The sequence below is a fragment of the Etheostoma spectabile genome, chromosome 21 (genome assembly GCF_008692095.1).
Source record: "Etheostoma spectabile isolate EspeVRDwgs_2016 chromosome 21, UIUC_Espe_1.0, whole genome shotgun sequence".
NCBI classification, from domain to species: Eukaryota; Metazoa; Chordata; class Actinopteri; order Perciformes; family Percidae; genus Etheostoma; species Etheostoma spectabile.
The window spans coordinates 21925980-21946018 of NC_045753.1; the positions used below are offsets into that span (position 1 = coordinate 21925980).

Consider the following 20039-nt stretch of genomic DNA (forward strand, 5'->3'; position numbering starts at 1 on the left):
TTTTCTAACTCAAACATTAGGTATAATTTTTTTTTTTTTTTATTGACCATAAATTCCGAGATTCCTCTGCTGAGCGTGTAGTCATCTGTTCTTTAAGAAGCTCTGGTCAGAGGTCAGTCCATACTGTACAGGCGGTCTACACACCTGGGCTACAGCGTTAGGTGCATTTAAGTCCATCTGTCTTTATTTGACGCATGATGGGTGTTTACGCGTGAGACATAACCACCGATGGTATTCCCTTGACAGAGGTGAAAATGGCTGAGGACATTAAGACCAAACTTGAGAACTATCGCACTGCTCCCTTCGATGCCAGATTCCCCAACCAGAACCAGACCAGGAACTGCTGGTCCAACTACCTGGGTAAGACTGCATGTACAGGCCAAAGCAGTCAACTAATTCAAACCACACATGCTGTGCCATGTAGATACTAAAATTTTGATTAATGATGTGCAATATGTATGGTGACCTTACCTGTAGGCTGGAGATAATCCAGTTTGAGATTTCTTCAGGGGAACTGACATGACCCTGGATGGAGGCCAAGGGCTTTATTGATATTCATTGTTGTTTCTCTATTAATAGACTATCATCGCTGCCAGAAAGTTCTGGATGCCAAAGGAGTGGACACCACCCCATGTGACTGGTACAAGAGGGTCTACAAATCACTCTGCCCATTATCCTGGGTAAATATTTTATAAATTGACTTTTTTTTTTTTACGAGAGGAACCACTGTCTAAAAAGACAGTCAAGTTAAATAGTGATGACTGTAAATATACCCTCCCATGTGTGGGTTGAGTTTGTTTAACTTGGGTCAAAACCTTTATCGTTCCCCACATTCCTGTAAGTCTGCTCAGTCCTGAGAATCAAAACAACGTGACGAGTTTTAGTCCAAAATAAGAGATTGGAGATTGATGCTTAAAATAATTCTCAGCCGAATAAACATGCAAGAAGGTCCAGCCTATTTTGACTGACTTTTAAAACCAAATCCTAACTATAAGGTCTTCCATATTTTTATAATTATGGACAGTTATACATCAGACATCACTACCACGTTTCTTCTAAATTGACTATTTCAATACTTTACACATTATAGCGCATCACTTGTAGTGTCATTTCCTTGGGAATGTTGGGTAAATCAACACTGAATCACATAGTACAATTACATACAATTGCCTGTTGTACTTTTAGGCCACACCCCAATCAGTGATGTCATAGCAGGTGTTTGGACTTCGACAGAGCTGGCATCTCCCATAATGAAAAACAAAAACATGGTCGAAGATTGACTCATTCTTGTGACCCAACAAAGAGCTTCACTCATTTTCTGAACCTTTGTGTTAAAAAAGATGTTTGTGTCTCAAAAGAAGTTCTGTGATGTGTTCCCTTTAGGTCCAGAAATGGGATGACCAGAGAGAAGAGGGGACCTTTCCAGGAAAAATCTGAGTGCCAATTCCAAAGCTGTTAGACTGCAAAGATGTAATCTTCTCAGCTAAATGTTTGTAAAAGTGGTGGGAGTCCACGTGGTCCCATCAACACCTTTCCACTACTGATGTTCTGTAACTAAATAGTCATTCCTTACAAATACTATGAAATGTAAAGCAGATTCTGCATTAAAGTATCTGAGGATATATTTATGTAGTTCAGTTGTTCCCAATGTCTTTCTTCTATGGTGAGCTGTTCATCCCACCAGTGAGTATTAATAGATACTTTGTGTTCAGTCAAAACAGTATGGGGTCTAGTCAGGACATGATCTTTTTCTTAAACGGGGGGAAGAGACAATATATATATTTTGTCATTTTTATTTATTTCAAATAAACCTACAACAAATATACATATTCAATCAAGATTAGAAAAATAATTAAATATTTCTAAACACTAATGTCACACACAATAATAGCTACCACCCTACAGAGCAGGACTGAGTTACAGAATATTGACCATTGTTGCTTTTGGACACGCTGAAATTAAATACATAAAACTGCATTTCATTACGGTTACTCCTGTCATATGCAAGGAGGATGAAATGTTTTTTCAATGAAGCAGTAGAAACTCCTTTCAAACAAAAGTAACATTTAAAGATGGTAACAGCTATTTTCCCATGCAACAAGTTAGTACAGTAAATATTGAACGAATGAACAGCACAACACCAACTACTAAGTGTTAGAGTGAAGGTAAAGATAAATCCCTTTTTCAAGATCATTCTTCTCAATTTGAGGTAAGGTTATATTCTTTGCATATTAGAAGTTGCCTGTTACTGAATCTACTCAAAATCTAAACTGGCAATTTTTTTTTTTTTTTTTAATTGTCAACCAAATTACTAAAACTTGCTTTACTGGCTCATGGAATGTTTGCCTCCATAAAATCTACCTTATATAGCAACTTCCATAAAGGTCACTTGGATTGCAAACAAGTTGTTTTTTCTTTCTACCTGGCGCTGAGCAGAAAAATATACTGACCTAATTCTGTGAAGCCAAATATATATTTTGAATATTCATGTGTGGAATCTGAAGCTTTGTGCAGCTTCAAGTTGAAATGTACAAAAGGACCACTGTACTTTTTTCAACTACAAGCGTTTCCACTTTAGCTTTCAATATAAATCTTTCAAAGGTGAAAAGCTCCCTGGAAGCACTTCCCCAAGTAAAACCGTTAGGCTTTGAAATATATTAGCCAACAGATATAAATCCTTAATAGATATAAATTAGTGTCTGCATAGCATTACGACCGGTTGGTGTACTGGCGGGAGTGTTGGTCAGTTCTCAAACCCATTAGGCAAAGAGCTGATCGTCTAGGCTCATCAGTGGACACAATTCATTAATAACTGTACCACTGGCCACATCCTGATGTGAGAGTGTATTCATGTGGCCTTTTTGTTTTGTTTTTTAAAGTTATTTACACGCCACAAGCAGCATTTGAATATGCAACACAGAAGTCACAAGTAGCAGCCACAGATATAGTGTTTAGTACTAGGCACAATAATAGGGCTGATAAAAATGCAGCCTCACAGGTTTATCCTGGCACTGTGGGAGGGGCAACCATACAGTATGTGTTTAATATAACATGTGTCCGGGTGGGGAAAGGGGAGTGATCCAACCATAAAGTGGAATCCTGTGTGTGTGTGTGTGTGTGTGTGTGTGTGTGTGTGTACACAAACCCATTGTTATCTGTGCAAGCTCTGTTCTTTTCATTGTGGACCATCTTTCAAGTCGCGCTTTCAAACAATGGCTTCTTTCAATCTTTGCTTTGCAAACTTGACTGTGTTGAAAGTAAGGGAGGTTTTCAAAAGTCACCCACCAAAAAGTAGGGGTTAAAAATTCAGCCAGACTTCCTCCCTTTCAGTTCCGCTCTCTTTGCATGAGCATTGAATCCATGTCTGTCTGTTCATCTGTCTGTCAATACCTCCTCTTTCCATGTTTCCCACCATCAGTCATGCAGGTTTTAGGTCGAAGAGCTGCATTAAGGGAAGAGATTAAGGGAACAAATAAGCTTGTAGCTAAGAATGAGCACATTAAAATTTGACTCAAGTTATTTTACTGATTTTTCTAGTGTCTAGTTTTCCCCTGACTCACCGGGGTCTGCTGTCTGCTTCTTCTTGTTGTGATGGACTATCTGATTCTCATTGGTCATCTTCACATCCTGGTCCTCCACATAGTTACTGCAACACAGTGAAAAAACAGAAGACACAAGCAGATACAGTACATGTAAGCATGTTTGTTGCGCCAATTGGAAAACTGGAATAAAGGAACAACACAAAATGGAGGGCTGACTGATAACAAAGCTTGAAGCCAGAGGGTCCAGGCCTTGAGACCAAGGATGGAGCTAGAGAGGGAACCAAGGAGAGAGAGCAGGGACTAAGGCATCACAAGTCAAGCGTGTGGTAGGGAGGGTGTGGTAGGATGGCTGAGAAAGAATTGAGTGCATTGGGGGAATCTTCAATACAGGGATTAACCACAGGGAGGGGCTAAAACGGGGCTTTCACAGGGTCTGTTACTCACTGTTGGTGGTGTCTGCTGCCACGAGGGCTGAAGTGAAGAAGAGCACATCTCTGTTCAAAACAACTTACCACTTGGCAATGGGCTTGAATCTAACCTTCTTTGTTTATCCATCAGTTTCTGTTTTAGACTGTATTTCAAATGGTCAAATTTATTCACAGTAATTCAAAGGGTAGTCTCGCTTTGCCAGACCATCCACACGCTGTGGAGTGGAGGAGGGTCCGGCTGGTCCACACAGCATTACGAGATGGAAGAAAAACATGCTCTGGTTTATTGGGATATAGGCGATAAGGTCGGCACGAAGCCGCTGCAAATTAGTTGTGCGAGAGAAACTCAGATTGGACAGATGGTCTAGCTAGCTGTCTGGATTTACCTTGCAGAAAGCTTTAATAATCAGTTTTCTGTCTATGACCATTTTGTGCTGAACTTTTCATACAATCAGCCATCAACTCAAAGAAGTCAATCATGTAGCTACACCCTAAAAATCCAGGGTACCTGATGACAGTGTTCCTCTCCCGATGTGCAATGTAGGCGTTGTCTGTAAACAGGATGGTGTGGTAGGGCACCACTGGATCACAGGTAGGCAGAATGCCTCGTGCCACATGGCTTACACAGTCCAAGATGCCGTTGTACACCAGGAGGTCGTCCACAAGCAGCTGTACACACACACACACACACACACACACACACACACACACACACACACACACACACACACACACACACACACACACACACACACACACACACACACACACACACACACACACACACACACACACACACACACACACACACACACACACACACACACACACACACACACACAGAGAGAGAGAGAGAGAGACATACTGATTGCTACTTGAGGTCCAAATTCAAAAAGAAGTGATTGCCCAGCTCCCAGCAGACAGAGGCTTACCCCAAACTCTTTTACTCCCCTTTGTGGTGTCTTTGAGTAGTTCCACAGTTTGATCATGGACACTGTCACTGGCTGATCAAAGATGACGTACACACGGTTCACCTATGTGGATACAATCAATACACTTACACAAATGTACTGAAAAACGGAGTGTGTTAACTGAACGCACTCTCTCTCTCTCTCTCTCTCAGATCCTCACCAGTCCAGGGAGCACCGGGGCTAACCACATACATCTTCCATCTTGGGTACTGTTGACTCCATCTATTAATTTATCTGGAGTCCTCACATCGCCGCTCACATTGTCCAGTACGTTCACACTGTCTGGAAAAGCAGCAATGTCTGGTGGAAATAATGTTGAGGAACAAACACACATTTATACCCATTAATACTCCTTCAACACCTATTATTAATTTATCGCTGAAGTCAGTCGTTGACTTTATGCATCCTCTCTCAGAATCTGATCAAATATGACTGATTCTGTAGCAGATATATGGCCTTTAAAAAAAAACCTTTTAATGTGTCTCCTTCCTCTAGTTCTCCTCTTCTGTCCCACAAGTAAGGCTATATCTGTCATAGATAATATGATGCAAACTGCAAACTGTGTAGGTATTATCTTAATCTCATGGTATCAGGGTAGGTTTTTAATATCCATAGGTTCTAAAAAAAAGTTTCTAATGTCAATGTTTATGGATAAACACTACAAATTCTTAACTGCACAAAAGGTGAAAGTAAGATTATATGTATACGTACATTCTACATGGTGAAGAGAGTTTTGGTTTGTGAAGAAGCTGCATGAAGGTTGTTGTAAACTCATAAGAAAGGATACTGTTTTCACTGAGAATGATCTTCTCGTGGTTCTGGTCATAAAATTCAAGGCCGTTGAGGCCGATGTAGTACGGGTCTCCCCAGGTTGTTAACAGCTGCAGCTGAAAGATGACTGATGGGTGAAGGTCAAGGGATATACAACATGAAACCCCATGTACAGCATATATCAGGCCTGGGCTGTGTCCAAAGTAATCCTCTATTTACTATGTACTGCACTGTATTTACTATCCACTATTTTATTTGAGTTTCTAAATTCTGAGGTTGAACTTTGTCTACCTCAAAAATTCCAGTAATGGAAAACAAAAAAAAAAGTGTCCATGAAAGTATACAATACTTTGACGATGGTTTATTTGTGTGAGAAATCCCAATTTATTGCTCACTATAGAATAAAGTAATGAGTGACTATTAAATAGAGAGTAGTGAATGAGTGAATGACAGAATGATTATTGGACACAGCCTTCATCATTGACAAACTCTATTTGCCATGAATTAATGATGGCACACAGGGGGTGTATTTGGGCTGGCTGCACCTCCACCTTTGGCATAATAGAAAAATAATAATCAATCATTAAAGCACCACTGGGCCAGTTGTGACTGCTACACAAAACATAGAATATTAACGTATTACCACATGTTACTGATATGAGCTGACATTTTACAGAACCAAACAATCAATCTATTTTTCAATGAATTATTAACAGTAATATATAATGGAAAAATAATTTTCATTTGCAATGAAGAGTCTGGACAGTCAGTTTGAACAAATCCAAAGATTCAACTGACAATATTGCACAGTGGCAATAAACAAAAAGCATTTCAGGATACATCCACAAGGCATGATGGGAGCTTCATAGTCCATGCTGGCCTGTTCTTGTTTCTTGAAGCTTCCTCTGATTTAGACACAACAACATTATGGATTAGTAAATGCAGTTTTCCAACTTTCTCATGAAATAGAAATATATGCAACTTAAATGCCTGGCACCTACTTGTGGTAGTCCACTGCACTCTTGTTGGCGGTGGGCATCTGGAGAAAGTCTAGGAAGAGGATCTCCTGGGCAAAGTCAAAGTGACAGTTGCCTGGTCCTTTCCTGATCAGGAATCCCTCCAATGGGGAGATTGCAACATCATCCATGAACAAATGGATCACCTTCACCTGAAACAACAATGGGAAATGTTAATAATACTAATCCACGCCCTCTGGCTCCACCTGAAGCAACTGACACTGCAATGTAATTTATCCTATTTAGCTGTTTCACAGTGTACAGTATTATATTGTTTGTATACTATGTACTATCATATTGTAAAGATAACTTGCATACATGTAACATCCTGTAACAACGGCTCCTTCATAGCAAATACTGGTCGCGTCTCACCCCTCTGTAAGAGTCCTCAGGGGACTTGTTGTAGTTCCAGATACGGAGTCCGGCGATGGTCTGGGCCTTGTTGAACGTTATGTTCAAGATGTGGGGCTCTCCATAGGAGAAAGGGATCAGCCACATGTGCTGGTCATCAGTGGTAATGTTGTGGCCATCTATAAGCCTGAGTAATGAAACAAGACACTGAAGACTGCACCAGACAGTAGAACTGTATATGCAGTAAGTAGAGTGAGGAAACTGGTAAAAATGAGAAGGATCATTCTCAAAAATGAAAGATATTCTACGACATCTACTGTAAAAAAAAAAAGTGTTGAATGTTCGTTGTTTTTCAACATACTCAGCATATAGTTTCAGACGTACTTATCAAGTGTGCGCAGGTCGTATTCATACTCAGGCAGGTCATTGAGGTCCCCTGGTGAGGCAGCCATCATACTGAGGTCTAAAGGTATACTCTCTCCATCTTTCCCCACCACCTCCAATCCTGTCAAGCCCATGTAGTGGGAGTCCCCCCAAGTCAAAACCAGCTCTAGTCTAAGGCCTGGAGTGGAGGGAGACCGTTATTGTAAGGATCCAAACGACAAACAGAGAACTAATTATGTGACAACAGGATCCTGATTATCTACTCACAATTTCCAGTGTACATCCCAGGAATATGCTCCATGTTCTCCTCAGACTGGCTCACAGTGGGGTTGAGGGGAAGTTTCAACTAAGACAACACGTGAACACATTAAAACCATAATTGTGTTACAATGTCCTGTTGATGGTGTGATGAATAATTTACTTTTGTTGCCTGTTTTGCTAACAGCAAGGTGCTTTCTGTGTTTTCTACAAAATCCTCAGTTCTTTTGCTTTTACAGATAGTTTGAATGTTCTGCGTCTTTGTTTAGTCGTCACTGTCACAGTTGGGAATAAGGTGCCTAAATAACTTGGATGTTTAACATTAAAGAAGTTAATAAAAAAAACATTTGGAAAAAACCTCTACCCACTGCTGAAAATACCTGTACTTACTTTGAGGTCTTCCTCTCGGAAGCCAGCCTGTGTGAAGGGTCTTTCCTCTCCTTCTCCATCAGCGGTGCGTGGTCTCTGAAGCTCCTCCTCAGCCACCAGGCTCTCTGGACCCTCACTTTCACCCAGAAAGGTTTCATCATAACGAGACATAGCCTCCAGGATCTCATCATCAGTGGTGAACAGGATAGTGTCACCAAATTGGTCCAACTCTGAAGTGACAGCAAAGTGAGAAAAAAATGGAAAACTTGATCAAAGGTAACACATAAAAGAGTATTAAAAACTTGTGAGTCTCTTCTGTTCAGCTACCTCCAGACTGTGTTCCAGATGCCTTGGCAATCTCGCCCCTAAAGATGCACCTTCCATCCAGCAGCATTTCCACCTCCTTCACCCCTCGGAAGGAGTGAATGCGTGACTTGTTGTAGTTCCACACACGGATCATGGCCACTTGGTAGGGAGCTCCAAAGTCCAGAAAGATGGTGTGCCTACAACCAGGGGTGAAAGGTGCTAGCCAAAGATGCATGTCATCCTGGGTACGATTAACGCCATCAATCAAGTTGGTGACCACACGTGGATCTTTGCCGTATGCAGGCAGAATGTTGATATCTGGAGGGTCGGCAAGGATGTGAGCAGGGCGTAGGGGCTCTCCACTGGAACTAAACACCTCAAGGCCATTGAGGCCCACGTAGTGGCGATCGCCCCAGGTGGACAGGATGTTGATGACCAGTCTTTGGCCCTGCGGCAGCACAGGGATCTCAAAGTCGTCCTCCCGCTCCATGGATAGATCATCGTCAGGGCCTTCACACAGTGCCCCCTGAGTGGTGACGGAGGAATGTGGGCTCCTGGGTGCTGTGGAAGGGTTGACTGGAACTGTGGTTGGACCACGGCCCTGGCGCTGGAGGAACTCATCAAAGATGTCACCTTCAAAGCCCATGTTGGAGATGCGTCCACGCTGGAATTGGTTGAACTTAGTGAGAGAGTCCCAGGATTCCTTGAGAGTGTCATCCTGTTGGCTGTGCAGCTGGGCCAGAGGGGTGCACTGCCTCCTGCTTGTGTTCACTAATGGCATCGGTTCCTCTGGCAAGACACAAAGATTAGCTAATGATTACTAACAAGCCTCTATGACTGTAAACTGCCATACACTAAACTTCTCATCTCTGTCTAGATATACATTTTAAAAATGAGACCATTTCAAATAAGATCATATTTAACAGTTGCTTGTTTTGCAATATGTTTACAAGCAATAGAAAAATGTAAAAACACACATGTACAGTATCTTATGGCTGACATTGCTTGTACTACAAAAGTCAAAAACGGCTCTTATATCAAATGGTGTATTTATTTGTGGTCTGGGAGATTGCAAGACTAAATGGAAGCGGCAGTCAGCTTTGTAACACAAAGCTCAAGCCCAACAATCTGTCCCTTTCCACAATCTTATTTAAACCATTTGAAAGAAGTTTGTAGAGCTTGGGATTGCTTAATAATAGGTAAATACAGCACAAAATAAACCACACAAGGGAGAACTAATCACATATAATAGTGTCCATTTGTGTTTAGGTATCATGACTTTAGACACTTCTACCTGTGTTTGAAAGTGGAATAGCTCTAAGGTGCTGCTCTTCTGTCTGCTTGGCAATGACTGCAGTGTTTCGAAATGAGCTCCTGCGTCCGCTGATGGGCCTGTCTTGGGCTTGCTCTGCGAGCTCCTCCAGCAGGTCGCAGCTTAGGTCCAAAGAGTCAGCCTTCCACTGATCCCCGTTCACTGTCCTCTCCATCCCCCTACAGACTCTGCCTGGGTTACACGGCAGCTCCGGGAGCATTGAAGAGGACGAGGCTGACGGAGATTTGGGCTCTGCAGAGTGCTGAGGCACCAGCCATCGGGGCCTCTCCCTGCTGCCTTCGCAGCCCTCTGGAGCTCCTCTGCTCAGGGGCTGCAGCCACTGGGGGGCCACCCGTGAGGACGACGGCTGGGTGGTGACCGTCTGCTCAATGGTTGCAGGCTGCTCCACCTGCTGCCGGAGAGAGAGGGGCTCCTCTGAAGCAGACAGGTCAAAAGAGTTTCTTTGTGTAGAGGAGTGACGAGTGGAGGATGAAACCGCCACTGGTGAAGGACTGATGGGTGGTAGCAATGTATGTGGTTTTTCCTGCATGTCTATCATAGTCTGGCCTGCATCTGATGGCTGCAGATTCCAACTGTTGTGGTGCTGGGTACTGCTGCCCTCCCCACCCTTTCTGTCCTCATGGCGATGGGGGCTGGCACCCCGTAGATTGTGTCCTGAAGAAACAGGGCTGGAAAACAAGGAGTCCAAAACCTGGAAATCCTGGAGGTCAATTGTGGTGCTGTAGTCAAAGACGTGGTTGCCGCAGCCCTTCTCCAGCTCACCTTCAAACACCAATGTGCTGTTAAGGTACAGCTTTATATGCCGTGCACCAATGTCAAGATCCTAAAAAAGAAACAGTTTTTTTAATTTACCTGAATATACAGTCAGGTTACAAGCTACAAAATGCCCAATTATTTAAGATTTGAATATCTAACATCTACACAAAATTCATTTTACATATTAAAGTAAAGATATAAAATGCAAATGAATCAAAAGGAAAAGATTTGGAGTTAAATTATTATCACAGGAAAACATTTAGCATTTCATGATGTAATATTGTGAGTACGTAATGAATGAAAGCTGCAATCTCAAAAAGTATAGTTTTACCTATTTCTCATATGAAGAGCGGCCCAAGCTAGCAGTAATTAGCGTTCTCACAGATCTAAAGCCATGGCTGCCATGATGAAATGGCTGAAGCCCAACTCAAATCTGCTCAATCCTCTAGACAGTAAACTACTTTAAAACCCAGGTAAAGCTCAGACTTATTCCCCACCGACAGCTCCTTACCTTTCAGGTTCAAGACATCAAGTTACTCTAGATACAACACAGAAAGAGATACAATGGGGCCTTTGTACCCCTCTATGACCAGCAATGAGGTTGAGAGGGAGAAGCCCACATTTCCCCAACACTAATCCCTGGGGCTAATCTCTCACTGTTCTACATTTGGACAGTCTGACTGGCAACTCAGCCAGCCAATGCTAAAAGAGAACCACTTCCCTGACTGCCCCACACCAATACACCACCGTATTATAGTGACAACACACAAGCCTGATGGATTCATAAGCTCTAGTGTTCCAGACAGCAAAATGAATAATCTCTGGAGAGAGGGGTGAATCAAATGATGTGTGAAACGGATTGCACTTGTGTTGAACAAATGGTATCTAACAATTCAACTTATTATAAACTGTAATTATTACAAATATAGAAAAAAAAAACATACATTGAGGCTTTTGTTGTAGTTCCAGATTTTAATGCGAGATATTCCAAAGTCTGGGGATCGCTCCGTGTTCCTGATGATGAAGTAGAGCTGGATGGGAGGGTGGAACAAACACGTCCACATGTGACGCTCTTTGGTGGTCTATAAACCAAAGAAAATGGAGACGCATCTGTATTGTGTTTATACACAAATTACAAGAACCGCCATGTAATCGGCCTTTTACACAAAAGACAGGTGTAAAATGATGGCTGCATCCCATTTAGGTGTTCAAGCTTCAGAGCCCTGTTGTTGTGCATGCTTGTTTATTGTAATGGCCTACTGGGCCAATAACGTTGAGCCGAGACACAATTATTAATTAATGATCTTTTCCTGCTAAGTCCCAATGACAAGCCACAATTTCTTGTCTGCTGTGAAAAAAAGTCTACTGTACTTAAACTTGATAATTTGCAATGTGATGACGATGGAGGCTCACCTTCACCTTTCCATTGACAAGCGCCCCCAGATTCCCGGGGTAGTCAGCGTTCCTGATGTCTAGGTCATGTGGAGACACATACACCTTCTTGTTTCTGAGGCAGAAGAACTGCAACTCAGTGAGCCCAACCTGCAAAGCGTTCCCCCAGTTTGACAGGATCTCCATGGTAACATATAATGTTGGGGTGACATCAGCCGAGGACAGCTTTCCCTGCAATGAAAACACAAAACATTCACAAGTGCTTCTGTACACTTATGTCTCCATCACACCGAGCACCGCTCTGATTATTCATTCTGAACAGCGAGACAGTCTTACTGACTCACCGGCTGCTTGCTATAATCGGTTTTGACACTCTGAGGAATATTGCAGCTGGGTCCTGCTTCAAGTTTTTCCAAGGCTTTCAGCAGTTTCTGTTGTTGCCTGAACAGAAGGATTACATCCTCAGCTCTGATGCTTTGTCTAACCTTTATTTTGATGGTGAGGGATGGCTAAGCATTGTGGTGGCTATGCTGATAAATAATTCTTCAAGATCAGAGGCTGTATACACTATACATTTCTGTTTTATAAAACAGCATTATGTTTGTTCTGACACTAAAGGATGTATGTGGCACATTCGGTCAGCATACCCAGGGCCCATAAGCGTGATTCTCTGCATGGCCACGGTGACACTGTTCCCATCCTCATCATGGCTGTTGTGGTGCGCTAAGCCATTCATCATCTGATGTCCCCTGCCCTGGACAAAGAGGAAACAAAATAGAAGAGTCAGAGATACATAAGCTTTAGGGGCAGAGTTCATTAAAACCCATAACACAATCCCTGTTATTACTGTATATGTGTATATATTATGTACAGTGTGTAGAGTGTTATGGCAGAGCAATGAAAAGAAATATCGGGTCATAATAGAATGGTTACTCTAGGTGGCATAAAGACAACTGTTAACAGTGAAGAAAAAGGTTTTTAATAAGTAGTGGGTAGGGGTGGGATTTGTATGTACAGCGTGGGGCAGGCAGACCGTGTTGCGGTTGAAGAGCTCAGGGCTCTGCACATGGTTGTTTTCTCGCTGTATGGCCTGGCGGACCCTGCATGCCATCTCGTCTGAGTCTCGCTCCTCAACAGAAGCCTTTCTGGCTGCTGACAGGGGCCTCTCCACCCGACTCCTTGGCCCTTAAGCAAGAAGCACACATCTTTCAAACAACAATCACGAATAATGCTGTCGATGGCGCTTACACACAGCTAGTACCAGCTCGGCTCAACCGCGTCTTCGTTTTTCCATTGCAAACTTAGTACTGCCTCATGAGGCAAGCGTGGCTGGTCGTCATAGCGACACCGCAGGAAACTAAGATAAGAAAACCTTTATTTGTCCCACAGTGGGGAAATTGCGGTTTGCAACAGCAAAGATAAGAGCAAAGATAGATAAATGTACAAAATATAGCAAACTGTATTATACAATAAATTACACATGAATTATTAAATTGCACTATGAAAATTGCTTAAATGAAAAATTATGCACAGATATAATGTGATGCAGGATATATTCCACATAGTCAACAGTGTTCATTGTACAGTCTAACTGCCATGACCTAACGCAACATACACACAGAACGTAGAAGCTGTGTTGTTTTTGATTCTCTGTATGTGGCTGTTGCCACAGCCAGAAGACACATTTTGTTTCAAAAGAAGCTGGAGGCAGCAAAAAAACCCACAGCTGGCAAAAATATTTCAAAATGGCCCCTCCGTTTGACGCTAGCAATGATGACGCAGTGATTAGGGACGATTCTCTCCAACCAATCAGTAGTCTGCAGGTTTTCATGTCACCTTTTGGTATCGCATCAGCTCAATTAGAAACTTGACAAAGGTGGTACTAAAAAAAATTACCTGTTGGCACGTACTATGGACTTTTTTTCATAATGGATAACCAAGAAAGGCGAGTAAAGTCGAGGACAGTTGAGCAGGTACCATGTAATGGAAAAACGCCATAACAGATCCATCTACAGAAAAACATTTTTAAAAAGGACCTGTATACAGAGTTTGACTCAAAATGGGAAATCTGATGTAGTACCATATACTGTACTTTAAATTTAAGAGCTTGTTAAACCATGATTGGATTTAAAAATGTTAAAAGACTTACTCTGACCATCCCAGCTCTCTTTGGAAGGTGGCATATCTAATGTCTTGCTCTTCACCAACATGGGCTTGGAAGGTATAAAGGTGTCAGTGTTTTCTTTCCTTTTTGCAGACAGAGAGCGTTCAATCTTATGACCTGGAATAATAGAGAAAATGAAACAAGAATATTTCATATAAGGAATATATTTTGATGTTGTGAGTTTATAGGAATTAAAGGGCCATGGGTAGGCTAACACAAAACTTGATCGTTGCAGAGACAGCTAATGTACTTGCCTATTCTCCATGTGTACATGTAGTGCTGATGAGGCAGATAAGCAGGAGAAGGAGCCACTCTGGGCAAATTAAGACTCGCCCTAAAAATCGATAACAAATTTACAAATGACAGTGGATGCTGAAGCATACCTTTAGTCGAGGGTCCAAAGTCCAGGACAACAAGGTTTGCTGAGTCAAAACGGCATTGGGAGCTGCTGGGCCGAGGGTTGGAGGAGGACTTGGAGGACGAGACAGGCAGCCCCAGTTCGTCCAGACTCTCAGTGCTCTCCTCCCTCTCGATCTGCTCCTCTACCCACTCCTCGTCCGACTCCTCCCCTGCCGAGCCGCGGTCGCTTCGCCGCATGCTAACCTCCAGGCTGTGTCGCAGAACCTAGTTTGAAAAGGTCAGCGTTTACGCATGCATGCGTGCACAGTTGCACACAGTCATCAGTGTAAACACACACAGGCGCAAACATACACATGTGCATGCTGACATTTTAAGCATTCCCTTGATATGTGTGGCTACCCCTGAAAAATGTCATACATTAACACCCAGAAAAAACTTAGATGATTCCATACATCGCCACCTTGACAAGATGAAACAAAACAGTGTAGATATTTCTTCTTCTGCTCACCTTCACTTCCTCAAGGTTGAGAAGTACCTTCTCATTGTACTCCTGATTTGCTTGGCCTCCTTGGCTCTCATGCCTGGAGCTGAAGGAGCGCGACACCTTGCAGGTGTTCCTTGGGGAGCAGGGACTACGAGGCGAGCGTGGACTGGAGTTCTGCATTAAACATGGTGATTGGAAAGAAGGGAAATGGCAGAGATGGAGAGATGCTAAGTAGTACCGACAGCTGCATCTGACACATAGCCCCTCCCCTAAAACAAACACCCACACACATTGTAGTAGGCATTGTTATGTCTTCACTCTACCTCCATGTCTTCACTTTCAGAAGGCTCAAAATCCTCAGAGTAGCGTTTTTCTGGGGAGATCTGCAAACTTGGTCCTTCCTCTGTTCGAATTCTGACAGAATCCTGGCAACATGCCAAGAGAGGAAAAATTTAACATGTATACTTTCACAGGAATATATTTATTCTAATGCATCACATTCAAGGATCAAATATATTAAGTTAACAGAAGCCTCTACCTGCACCCATTCTTTCCTCTGGACCTTTCCTGGGGCAGTGCGGTTCCTCTTCCTGGGGGTCTGCTCCAGATTATGGCTGTTTTCAGTTAGCTGGTGGCCGCTTCGACAGACATCTGCCAATGAGTAACAGCACAGAGAGGAACATGAGCAGCTTGCCGCTGACTATTGCCTCAGAGGAAAAGGAACATGCAGAAACTACGCAGATGGTCCACAGTACATTAAGAAAGAACAAAAAAATGGCTGCCAGCTACAACTGTCACTATCATTTATTCACTGGGACTGGGCATGGGATCATACCATGCAAACTACAAGCTGAGGAGTGTTGGCTATTACTGTGTGTTCCATATGGTCTGAAAATGACAGAAGCAACAAAAATATGTTTAATATGAGTATGAGGTGACGCCTTCTATTTCCCTGTAAAAATAACAGAATACTCAAAATCAGAATTTTCCCTGCACAATAGAGTATAATTAAAATAGAAGATGAGTAGCAAAAGTAGAATAATGAGGTCTTATGTAAGACATTTTACTTTTGAGTGTCTGTAGGTTTATTTTTGTCCAGCAGAAGCATACTGTACCTGCTGTATATGCCAGCCTCCAAGCAGGTGGGGAGGTGACAGACTTGTGGTTGGAGCTCTTGGGCAGCTTCCTATCGGCTTCAGCATTTGCTCCATTAAGATAAATGGAAAAACCTTGCTCAAGCTGTTCCAACTCAATCTCCCTGGGGTCTTTAACTTTAAGGCGCTTTAGGATCCTGTGGAGAAAAGAAAACTGGTGTCTACCTTTACAATGTGAATAAAAATCAATGTATCTAATGCTTGAGATGGCTAAGATCAAAATTTAGGACTCACAGGAGAACACCACGTTTTCTAGCTACTCTAACCTCCCCACTCCCACATTTCACACACTAATTTAGTACTGTATATCTCAAAGGACGTAACCAATCAGTGCTCCACTTAGGCAGCATTGAAAGTCGTGGGGAGTTGTGTATCTCCTCTGTGAAATCCAATCTGGCCCTCCCCAGCAGCTTGTGCTCATACTTCACCTGTTTTTGTGCTGAAGGGCGATTAAATATTCATCCAGAGTGTCGTCCACAGCAGAGGCTTGCTTCTCTCCTTGGCACGTCTTACTCTCCTTAAAGAAAACCAGCAGTGGCATACGCACGCACACACACACACACACACACACACACACACACACACACACACACAACCACCACCACACCACACCTGCAGAGTCAGAAAAGCCTACATCAGCTATTGTCACAATAAACAATACTCATTGTTGCACAAGTACCCACGTCACAAAATTTAGCACAACTTGCTCCTCCAGTCTTAAATAATAATGCACAATATATCAATAACACATGCAATGTGTCAAGATGTTCACAGTCCTTAGCAGCTAGACAGTTTCTTTTAAATCAAGGCTGAGACCTTTCTTTTTGAGGCGCCTTTCTTTAAATGACTGCTCTTTCTTTAAATTTCTTATGCTGCACTGTAACTTTTATTCTTGTTTTTTATTGTGTCTTATTTTAACTATTCATGTGTTTTACCGGTTTTTAATGCTTATGATTTTTAACTGTTTGTACTTGTGTTTTATCTGTTTAACTGATTTTGTGTAAAGCACTTTGAATTGCCCTGTTGCTGAAATGTGCTATACAAATAAAGCTGCCTTGCCTTGCCTTGCCTTGCCTAGACAAGACACATTTATGTAACTTGCTAAGTGGTATAGTAGGGTCTTGGTGCCAAATGTGCCTGTTCAACCAACGGTGCAAGAATGGCAACCGAATCAAAAGACATTCAGTCAGTGTCAGTCCTGAGGTTAAAAATGGGATGTCAAAAATTGGGAATGTTTTCTTGCGGGTCCTTAATAAGAACTGATCATCACTTTAACACATTTGCAAACCTTAACATTGTTGGAGTCCAGGTGCATCCATCACTGAACAGTCTAACATTTTTTCTTCTGTATAACACACCATATGTATCATGACGATTTGGGCTGTAGCTGAACAAGATATAGTTTGTCTGGACACGCTGAAACGATGATGATTTTAGGATCACAGGCATGCAGACTTTCAATTTTGAGATGAGGTGGCAAAATAGTGATCACAGCAAAAGGCATTGCTGAAAATTCTGCACACACTGCGGGAAAATACTGACTCAGCATGGGCCAGGATCCCCAAGGAGTAACTCCAATACTTTTTATAAATCCATGCCATGTCAAATTCATGCTCTTCTTTAAAAGGTTGTGATACCATTTTCTCATTTGGTGTGTGAGCTCAACATATAGCAATAAAGCAAGAGTGTAACTTTGGTTTGAGAAATAGGGGGGACACAAAACAATAATTAAGTTGACCATATTGATCAATATTGACAGAAAGAAAAGTACTAAACTATGTGTAAGAAAAGATGTCTTACTTTGTTAATATCTTAAATTAGGGCCAGTCACAGAAACTTATAAATAAAATTACATCAAACTAATTTGAAAGTATGTGTGTGTGGGGCACAAACAGGATTTTTAAAAGTGGGGGGGGACATGCCCCCCGTCCCGTCCCGTCCACAGTAGAAATAAAGCGTAGTCCTTTCAAGGAAACAAGCATTGACAATACATGTCGGAAATCTATCATGTGAATCAACACTTAAAATGTCAACTAGAGAGTAATAAACATCTGACCAATGGTGTTTAAAAGCCAGCTTGCATATTGTAAAAAAAATAAAAATAAAAATACATCTACTGTATGACATAATTTAAAATACCAACAGAGTGTTCTACAATCCTCACAGTTTGAATTTTGTTTAGACATCGCCAACTTCAGTCTTAAGAAATGTTGGCCCTGACCAGAGGCCTTGACCCCTCAGCCAGTGGTAAATTAGACACATACGTGTGTATTGGAAGGAGCATAACACAGTCAGCTATCATGCCATTCCATTTTAATAAATAAACATGCAAGACGAGCAAAGAAATCACAAAGCCCTTACTTAATTTACACAAGTCAACTATAGGCAATAGCATCTGTCAATGTCAGGAGCAGAAGAGAGGAAAGGAAATTGAAGAAAGAATAGAGAGTACTTGTTAGTGACAGAGACTAGAGAAACAGGGAGAAAACTGCTGTAAAATGTGATTTGCATTGTTGCGAATGCACTGAAAATTAGAGAGCTCATTGATAGTGTTTCGTGTTAAGTAACATGACAGTGGTGTGAACTCTGGCAGAGCAGGTGATGAAACGATCTTTGCTCACCTCGTTATGCATTGTGTGGCTGCAGGTTATGCTGTTCACATAACCCTATCCCATATTTTGGAGGTCCGATGATTCTCCAAAGATAAGTGAAATATGTGTTGTGGTGATTACCACTGCAGACGGAACGCAGATGACAAGCCCAAGGTTATCTGTGACATAAACCTAAATTACCTTGAATGCAGTTCATTTAAAAAACCGCCCCACCCGCCGGACAACCAGAGAATTAGATTATACATTACATCCTCTATTTCCATGCCAAAAGTTAACAATTTTCCTATAACAAAAATTCATTTGAGACAGCTTGATGTTACGTTATTCGTGCAACGAGTTGACAGATGTGTGGTAACGTTTGCTAACTGGATTGATTTGTATGGCATTAACAGCCAACACGCTAGACATTTCTGACTGTGGTAACATTAACGTTACACGGCTAGCTAACGCTTTTTTTGCCAATGTCCAGTACTTTTACGAGTCAACGGTTAATCGCACAAATGAATTCCTGGGCTTAGAGACAGAGACGTTAGCAAGCTGCCTGGTTAGCATTGACGCTAACAACAAACTGACTGAGAGGCTAACTAGTTAGCTTTAGCATGTATCCAGCTAGTCAGCATAAAATGACACAAAAACAGTCTTTTGCTCTAATATATTCTTCCACATTTACTCTGGTTCTAACCGATATTAGAAAATCACTTACTGTCCCTTTAAAACAGCACTTTGTTAGCAATTAGCTTTGAATTTTACGAGTTTTCTGTGTTTTCTCATGTGCCCAGTGAGTAGTGTTGGTTGGTAACCAGGATAGCTGTCCACCAATGGGGAGATCCACATCAGTGTCAGACACGCCCCCAGCCTGTCCGCTCTCCGCCTGCAGCAACGCCGACATCGAGACAAGCCTCCACAAAGCCCTGCGCTACACAACCACACTTCTAGGGCCCTGAAGACAGTAGTATGCAAGTATGTCATTCACCATAGCACAAGATTACAGAGAAATAAGGAGATCCTTGAAGTAAAATAACACATATTTCCATGGCCCATCAGTCAAAAGTTCAACACTGTTTTTATTTATTATAAATCAGTACATTTTATATAAAAGGGACAAAGGGGTCTGAAATAAAACCATTGTAGATGTAAACCAAACAGATCAGATTATGGCCACCCTCTTAACCACACTGAACCCATACCACTGAGTCTTGATTAGCCAGCAGTTAACACTCATCCCAATACACCCTAGGCTATACTTAGGATCAATCTACAGTTTGGAAAAGGTTTAAAATGGAAATAATGTGGTTGACATCAATCTTTCTGCAAAGCCTTGCAAGTAGCGCCTAAGCATGCCATCAATTTTTGTGCAATCCATTACAATCATCACCAGCAGCAGTCAA

General features: G+C 42.0%; 2 protein-coding genes across 4 annotated transcripts in view; one reads left to right on the forward strand and one right to left on the reverse strand.

Annotated features, from left to right (window-relative positions):
• cox6b1 (cytochrome c oxidase subunit 6B1) overlaps positions 1 to 1633 on the forward strand; it is a 2667-nt gene extending 1034 nt beyond the window's left edge. Inside the window, exons 2-4 of the mRNA XM_032503267.1 lie at positions 247 to 360; positions 580 to 680; positions 1384 to 1633. Of these exons, the coding sequence (XP_032359158.1) occupies positions 255 to 360; positions 580 to 680; positions 1384 to 1437 (261 nt within the window). The 5' untranslated portion in view covers positions 247 to 254 and the 3' untranslated portion in view covers positions 1438 to 1633. The remainder of the gene's footprint in view (positions 1 to 246; positions 361 to 579; positions 681 to 1383) is intronic.
• A 151-nt stretch (positions 1634 to 1784) lies between these two features.
• Positions 1785 to 19538, reverse strand: katnip (katanin interacting protein). 3 transcript variants are annotated; one of them, XM_032503258.1, is made up of 29 exons: positions 19355 to 19538; positions 18661 to 18809; positions 16468 to 16556; positions 16001 to 16176; positions 15424 to 15536; positions 15209 to 15310; positions 14910 to 15059; positions 14425 to 14665; positions 14027 to 14158; positions 12911 to 13062; positions 12525 to 12631; positions 12222 to 12318; positions 11899 to 12108; positions 11430 to 11567; positions 9691 to 10552; positions 8418 to 9185; positions 8112 to 8320; positions 7731 to 7809; positions 7464 to 7641; positions 7101 to 7266; positions 6714 to 6880; positions 6553 to 6617; positions 5729 to 5839; positions 5102 to 5241; positions 4903 to 5004; positions 4479 to 4639; positions 3987 to 4013; positions 3561 to 3646; positions 1785 to 3442 (listed from the first exon to the last, which is right to left on the reverse strand). In XM_032503258.1, exons 2-29 carry the CDS (start codon positions 18670 to 18672, stop codon positions 3384 to 3386), a joined length of 4899 nt encoding a protein of 1632 aa, XP_032359149.1. In that variant the 5' UTR covers positions 18673 to 18809; positions 19355 to 19538; the 3' UTR covers positions 1785 to 3383. The 3 variants fall into 3 exon arrangements, with proteins under 3 accessions (XP_032359149.1, XP_032359148.1, XP_032359150.1); XM_032503257.1 differs by having other exon boundaries at positions 18661 to 18773; positions 19355 to 19528; XM_032503259.1 differs by lacking the exons at positions 3987 to 4013; positions 19355 to 19538 and having other exon boundaries at positions 18661 to 18672.
• Positions 19539 to 20039: the final 501 nt, after the last annotated feature.

Excerpts from the sequence above, each read along its gene's own strand:
- katnip (XM_032503258.1), bottom strand. Across the intron at positions 14,159-14,424 it reads CTTTGGACCCTCGACTAAAG|GTCATAAGATTGAACGCTCT; the intron begins GTATGCTTCAGC and ends CTATTATTCCAG. Across the intron at positions 8,321-8,417 it reads ATCTGGAACACAGTCTGGAG|AGTTGGACCAATTTGGTGAC; the intron begins GTAGCTGAACAG and ends CTGTCACTTCAG.